The sequence below is a fragment of the Eleginops maclovinus genome, chromosome 5 (assembly GCF_036324505.1).
Source record: "Eleginops maclovinus isolate JMC-PN-2008 ecotype Puerto Natales chromosome 5, JC_Emac_rtc_rv5, whole genome shotgun sequence".
NCBI classification, from domain to species: domain Eukaryota; kingdom Metazoa; phylum Chordata; class Actinopteri; order Perciformes; family Eleginopidae; genus Eleginops; species Eleginops maclovinus.
In genome coordinates, this window is record NC_086353.1 from 14,243,149 (window position 1) to 14,250,191 (window position 7,043).

Consider the following 7,043-nt stretch of genomic DNA (forward strand, 5'->3'; position numbering starts at 1 on the left):
GACTAGCATATTGTTGATTTTGGTCTCTTCATGGGATTTGTTGACTGTGAGAAAAATATGGAGCATCGTCAGCCTTATCATTCAAAATATCCAACAGTATAGAAAGTGGTAGGAAATATGTATATAATAATAATAATAATATATGAGTGCTTACATTGAAATACTGCTAAACGCATGTGAAGCATCAGTATCCAATTATTTTTAAACATAGGAGCAATCTCCTTGCATATTTAATATTTAAATCGATTTCATTGGAGGTCAGGTCCCTTATTTGTCACATAATATTTTCATTATGGTATTGCTAAGTCAAGGACGTTCTACCACTGGTGATTTTTCATAGCTACAGTATATGCGTACTCTTAAATATTCAGCTAGTAGAAAAATTGTGTATACTTCTCTCAAAATACTCGCTCATGTCTGAAACTTTGCAGATAAACACCTCATCCCTCTCCCTCTCTTTTTCCTTTCTGCCACAGTCAGTCTCTTAACGTCTCTGGGCCAGATGCTGAGCCCTCTCTTCCATCTTCTTTCTCATGGTCTGTTTTTGTCCCCACATCCCATTGTTCTGCCTGTGCCGCCTTCCCCTATAACTCCCTTTGCTCCCATCACTGTCCCATTTTTATTATCCATTTTGTACTGGAAACTTTTGGCTTATCTGCAAGAGTTAGCCCCCCAGGGCTCGCTCCATGAAGGGAACAAGCGTATTTGATTTTTGTCATTTGTTTGATTCATTAATGTGCAGGAGGAGACATTTACAGGCACAGTCACGACGCAGCGGTGGCACACAGCTGTATGTGTGTCAGCACAGCTCAACAAAACAGCAAATTTATAAACAATCATCACTCCTGATTGACTGAATTGGGTTGGTTTTTCTAAACATATCTAAACAAATACTACCTCTTTACAAACACTTAATACACCAGTTCCCTCTCCTTGTCCTCTATAAAACCCTGCCTCTATTTCCCACTATACTGGTGCACTTGCATCTGTTTCTAAATGTTTTATCTCTAGCCCTCCATCTGTCCATCACACTCTCCCTTATCTCCATCTGTTTGCATGGAGCTTTTTACTTATGTCGCACACACTCTCTCTCTCTCTCTTAATCCCTTCTTCCCAGAGCTCTCGGTGAAGAATCAGGCTGTGAGTGAATCTTCCATTCACCTCCACTAGGAAGCGGAGGAGGAAAACACCAATGACCATCAAAGAGACTCCTGCATTACTGTGTCTGCACGCGTTAATGTGTGAGAATGGGCAAAAGGAGCGATAGAGAAGGAGTTACGGATCAAGGCAGCGTCTCTGTGTGACTGTGACTAAAGACTTACCATGTGTCTGCATACAGGCAAGGTCATGCGCTGCATGTGTTGCAGTGTTTGTTCAACATCACAAGACAGCATGCTTTACTGTATTCTGGATAAAGAGCATGGGCTGGAGGATGTCTGAGAGATAAAGGAGGAAAACGAGTAGGGCAGAGAAGACAAATGTTTCGGCTATCGGTATTTTGACAAGTGAATTCTTCAGCAGACACTGAAACCTTTTGTGTTCTGGATTACTCACTACAACGTTTGCATGCCTTGTCTGAATGTGGACGATGAGTAGGTGTCTGAGTGTGTGTACTTTTCAAGTGACGTGGCCCCCGTCTGGTGGGTATTTAACAACTGGTTGTTCATGGGTACTTACCTACTCATTGACGCTTTCTCTGGCCCCCCACCACCACCACTAGCTCCACCACCCCTCTCCCCCCCATCAACGTTCGTCTGTTGACGTGAGCCGTGTAACAATCCTCCCTGTTTCCATGACAACCACCTGCTGCTGTCCTCCCCTCATCTGTCTCTCCCTCCCTCTCTTTCTCCACTCCCTCTCTCTCTACTTTTCTCTCTCTCAGTTGTCTCCATTCTCTCCACACACTGTTGGTATTTCAAGGTCAAAGAGGGTCACAGCCAGATTGTGAGATATAGACAGAGATAGGGGCGGAAAGTGGGTGAAAGGAGAGCGATAACAACAGGAATGAAGACCGACAGAGGAAGTCTGGAGGACAAAATCCCCCAGACATTGTTATTGTTAGCACCTAAGACCTCAGACAGTTGCCTTATGTTGCCTCTGCTTCCTCCCTGCACTTATCATAACCTCATTTTGTGTCAACCTTGAGCCAAAATGGCCGACAACAGGTTGCATTCTGCCTTAGCTGGGGGGTTGCTGTTGTTGCAAGCCTTATCTTTCTTGCCGCTTGAGCTGAAAACAAGACAAGAGCAGTGCAGCAGACCAGAACGTGTTTGTGCTCGATAAAGCAGAGTATTGGACGAGCCACATTAAGCGGTAACAAACTAAAATGCTCTCCGCTCAACGGCTTGACCGACACATTAAATTAGCCCGCTGCCATGTTATGTTTTATAGCGAGAGCATTGTGACCTTTTCCTGGCATCGGAATCAATAAAGGAGTTTATTATTCTCAAAAAAGTAAATAGTTCTTTTTTTTATGATCTGTTGAATAATGTATGGTGTGTTTTCTATTTTCAGTTGTTTTTTTTATAGCAATGTTCTTTTGTCAGCATTTCTTGTGTGATGTGGGACTTTCCTGAGGGAGTGTCCCTGTCTGGGACAGCACCGTGTGGTAGCATGTTACGTTAATTGCCACTGAGGTAAGGTTGGAGCTTTGACCTTGCTAGCCCCGGGGAGAAGATGAAGCTTGACGTATGGATCAGCCAGTCCATTGGAGTCCATGGCTTTCAGTCCCTGTGAACACAAGCACACACAGACACAGACACACACACACACACAGACACACACAGACACACACACACACACACACACACACACACACACACACACACACACACACACACACACACACACACACACACACACACACACACACACACACACACACACACACAGTAGTGTCAAAGGTAACGTCATCATGCCTTCAAACACTTCATATAACTGACAGGGTGAGAAAAAGACATCGTATATGACGGACCACTTCTACAGCAGCTACATCTCAATTGTGCTTCTGGGTGTTTTTTTCACTGCCTCTATTTTCTACCAACCTTGACTCTTTTGTGTTGTCCTAAAAGGAAAGCAGACAGTAAAATTGACTTAATTAACATCATGTGACAGTGCACAATATGTACTACAAAGCTTGTGTCCTGGTACAATGGCAAAACCAAATGTGTCTGCAACAGCCACATTATCCAGCGATTCATAGTTCAATGAGTTGATTCAGTACTGACTTAACAAGCTGCTGAGAGTGTGTGTCAAACATGTTATTATAAAAAAGGTTGAGAGAAAGCAGTCTGACATGTTGTGCAAACGTGAAAGCATTACAGCAGTTTTCATTTGGACTTCAACGAGGATTATGCAACCACATAGAAACAGAAGTGTGTGTACCTTTGCCTTGTTAATAGTACAATGTAGACAGTTGTTCTCTTGATCAAAGAGCAGGGTGAACTCCAATGTTCCCAGGTAGGCTGAAAAGAACACAAACCATTGCAATTAGTGCCAGGAAAGGAACGGAAACACACAAAAGCTCTGAGTCATATTTGTAGCAGATGGCCTCTTAAAAACATTATGCTGCCTGATATGAATTAATCTGTCTTGTTTGATTACTGTTTAAGAAGAGCAGAAACTTTCTCCACCGTTGTCCCACTGTTGCGACATGGTCCAATATATCTTCGGAGATGGTGTGTCACATAAAGTGGGAGTGACTAATAGCCTACATGGAAAAATGCTTGACTCCACAATTACTCTGAAACATATGTTTTGCTTCTGAGGAAAATGCAGGAACTCATTTTAAAAACGGCTTTTCTGCTATATTGCCTTGTAATTTTCTCATGAATAAATGCAAATACACACTATATTGATAAAGTCTTTTTCACAATTGAATTTTTTCCCCCTCGTCAGAACTCACTGTCTTCATCATCAGAGTCCACTGTCTCCTCCCTGTCTCCATTGTTGTCCAACCTCCTCTCCCCATCCTTGAATCCTACGCCCGTATCCCCGTTGAAAGTCTCCTCTTTGAGGATCTTTTTCTCCCTCGGAGGCGGTGGCGTGCAGGGGTAGTCGTGGAAACGTGGGAAGAAGTCTGAGATCTGTGGGATGGGGAGGATGGGGCCCGGGCACACATTGATGGCGAAGTGCTCCTGCATAGAGATCTTGACCGGCGAGGGAGGGGGCGGACCAGTGGAGTGGGGTGTCGCCGAGGGGGAAGTGGCTGATGAGGGAGAGGTGGAGGTGGAGGAAGCGGGGAGGGCCAAGTGGGAGGTGGAGGGGGGTGGTGGGGGTTTGGAGACGCTCATGTGCACTGTCGAAGGGGACTGTGCGATGAAAATGAAGAGAGAAGGAAAGAAACGAGTTGAGAAACACAAAAAGAGTAACAGCAGGGATCTTACCAGCGGCTCAGAAGAGAGAAACAAAATAACAATCATTTCCTCTGCCTGCAATGACTGTCCAACTTTCTGAGTCTCCACTTTCTGTGAGTTCGTCCAGCAGCACCAGAGGTCACTTAATTTTCAAGTCAAAATTGAAAATCCCAGCACATCCAAAACATCCTGAAGAAAAACGTTTCTATTTCCATCCATTGATGCAAACCTGTCTTCTCAACAGCCAAAATAGAAAGTGCCAGAACCTTTGGCACTTCAAGTGTGACTCACACATTGTGTCAGCACACCAAGTCTGTGCTCTGAATTCATTTTCAAATGTAGTGCTGTAAAGTATGAACAACTGATGTCACTTGTGTATCTGCACTTCACTCTAATCCCTCCCTTATCTTTCTCGTTCAATCCTCTCTTGCTCATCTGCAAGTCCCCTAAGCAATATTTACATAATAGTTTTTGAAGCCTTTCTCAATCCCTAATATACACTATTTGTCACTAAATGAAGCATACTAACTGTTGCCAAAGTTCAACTCCGTTAAGTGAAATGCTATCATTTCCTATTTCCCTCACGGTGATTAGGAGAGACTGAAAACATATTTGCTCTTACGCATTTCCACCGTGCCACCAAGTCTTTATTATTTCAAGAGATGGTTTGATTTCAGTGATCACAGAGATAAACTTCAAACTGTTTCCTTTTTTAATACTGTTTTTGAGTGAGTTTCATCTGTTAAAGACCAAAAGATAATATGGTCTTTACCTAAAACACACTATCACTGTATGACACAATTCCTCAGTCATGTCATTGTATGCATGTCCCTTGTCAGTCCCCTATATATTGCATATGTCCATCATGTCACTACTGTTTAGTTTCTAATTGTGACCTCGGGTTTAGCACGTTGTCATGATTTTCCAGTCTTTTCTTCCAACCATCATAAAATAAGGCTGCTCTTTTATTTTTTGATTGATGCTGTTTCAGTTCAGTGCAAATAAAAAGCCTGTCTGTTTTAATGTTATTTATCCTGTCTCTTGTTGCTTTGACAATGCACATATCAAATTATGGATTAAAGGGCTACAACTCAAGTAGCAACCTTTGTGTCTAAATAGTGAAGCCAATGCTGAAGTGGTTTAAACTTGCAGTCTTTCAAACGGCCAGCAGGGGATGATTACTGGTTGTAAAAAAAAGGATCTGATTGAATTGAAGTCTATGAGAAAATGACCCGACTTCTTCATTGATTTTTTAATTCAGTAAACATTTTCCTTCCTTGATGATTTCAATAGCTCGCTTCGCGCTCTCTTAAATATAGCGTGATTAAGAGCATAATAAAAAATGAAAGCAGAATTTGCATTAGGACAGGGTTACTTTGTGATTGACAGGCCACCACCACAGCATTGTATCGTCCAGGTGTAGACACTGTTAAGTCTGTGTAAGAGCTTAACGCTTTCACTAAGTGTTCAGTTCTATCTCTTTTTGTTTTTACAGTAAATTATATTTTGGATAATAAAACATCAGAACATTTTGAAAAATATCCGGTTCCGAGAGCCAGAGCAGAATGTTTTGAAAAAGCGTATTTTGCTGGAAATTCTTTAAAAGCAGAATATCTTATCTTTGTATGGATATATTTTGCTTGGAAAATGGCTTTTGCTCATTATAAAGGAAGATGTTCTGCAGAGAATCTAGTGAATTATTTGTTTCAGCTCTAGTTAACGTCCACCTGACATAGATTCCTAACATCTACCCTTTCTCGTAATCATTTAGATTATTTTCTTTGCCCTGTATGTTTTCATTTACATATGCATGTTGCAAACAGATTAGCATATACCTTTACATTCAGATTTCCTCAGTTGTATGTAGTAACCATTCAAAAATCCCAAACATAACAAGGCAGGTAGTGAGGGGACTCCTCCTCAGTGTGGGAGAAAATACTGAGATTTTTTTTGATTTGTTTACATCAGCATTTAGCACACCTCTAGTGCATCATAAAACATATTGACTATCTTTTCTGACATGCCCTGAAATACATGTGTACATACCGAACACATTAAAGCTTTTGTTAATCAAGCCAGCACAACCCTCCACCTTCAAACAGAACAAGACTTACCTCAGTTATAAACTGCACATTCTTCCTTCCTCAGTATACTTAGTTACAGCACTTACGTAGAGTCTCTCAGACACACGAGTTAAGACCATACACACACGCACTCACACACACACACACACACACACACACACACACACACACACACACACACACACACACACACACACACACACACACACACACACACACACACACACACACACAGAAAGACCCCAAAATGCCTGTTCACATCTTCAATACCTACAGTCACTCATACTGGTTCTTATGTAACAACACCCTAATTCATTGCTTGGGTACCCACATCCAAATGACTTAAAGCATGTTGCTTACAAACTCCATCGCTCTCAACCTTCTTACATACAGAGACATGCACATGCAAGCACATGTGCGCACACACACTCACACATTCACATAGCCATCCACAAATACGTACCCAGGGACAGTCTTCATCTGTGCCAGCACTCCATCTTGCCTGCACTCACGTCCTCTGTCTCTCACACACTGGAGCATGCGGACCAGCTTTGAGCCAATATATCCCTCTGTACTCTCTCTCCCCCTCTCTCTCATTCTCTCC

The 7,043-nt window shown here is 42.3% G+C and overlaps 1 protein-coding gene across 1 annotated transcript in view; it reads right to left on the minus strand.

The window, feature by feature from the left end:
• The window catches only part of doc2g (double C2-like domains, gamma), a 29,957-nt gene extending 22,914 nt beyond the window's left edge, over nt 1–7,043 (minus strand). Inside the window, exons 1-4 of the mRNA XM_063884398.1 lie at nt 6,903–7,043; nt 3,905–4,310; nt 3,385–3,464; nt 2,656–2,730 (exon numbers count right to left, since the gene is read on the minus strand). Coding sequence (XP_063740468.1) covers nt 2,656–2,730; nt 3,385–3,464; nt 3,905–4,292 — 543 coding nt within the window. The 5' untranslated portion in view covers nt 4,293–4,310; nt 6,903–7,043. The remainder of the gene's footprint in view (nt 1–2,655; nt 2,731–3,384; nt 3,465–3,904; nt 4,311–6,902) is intronic.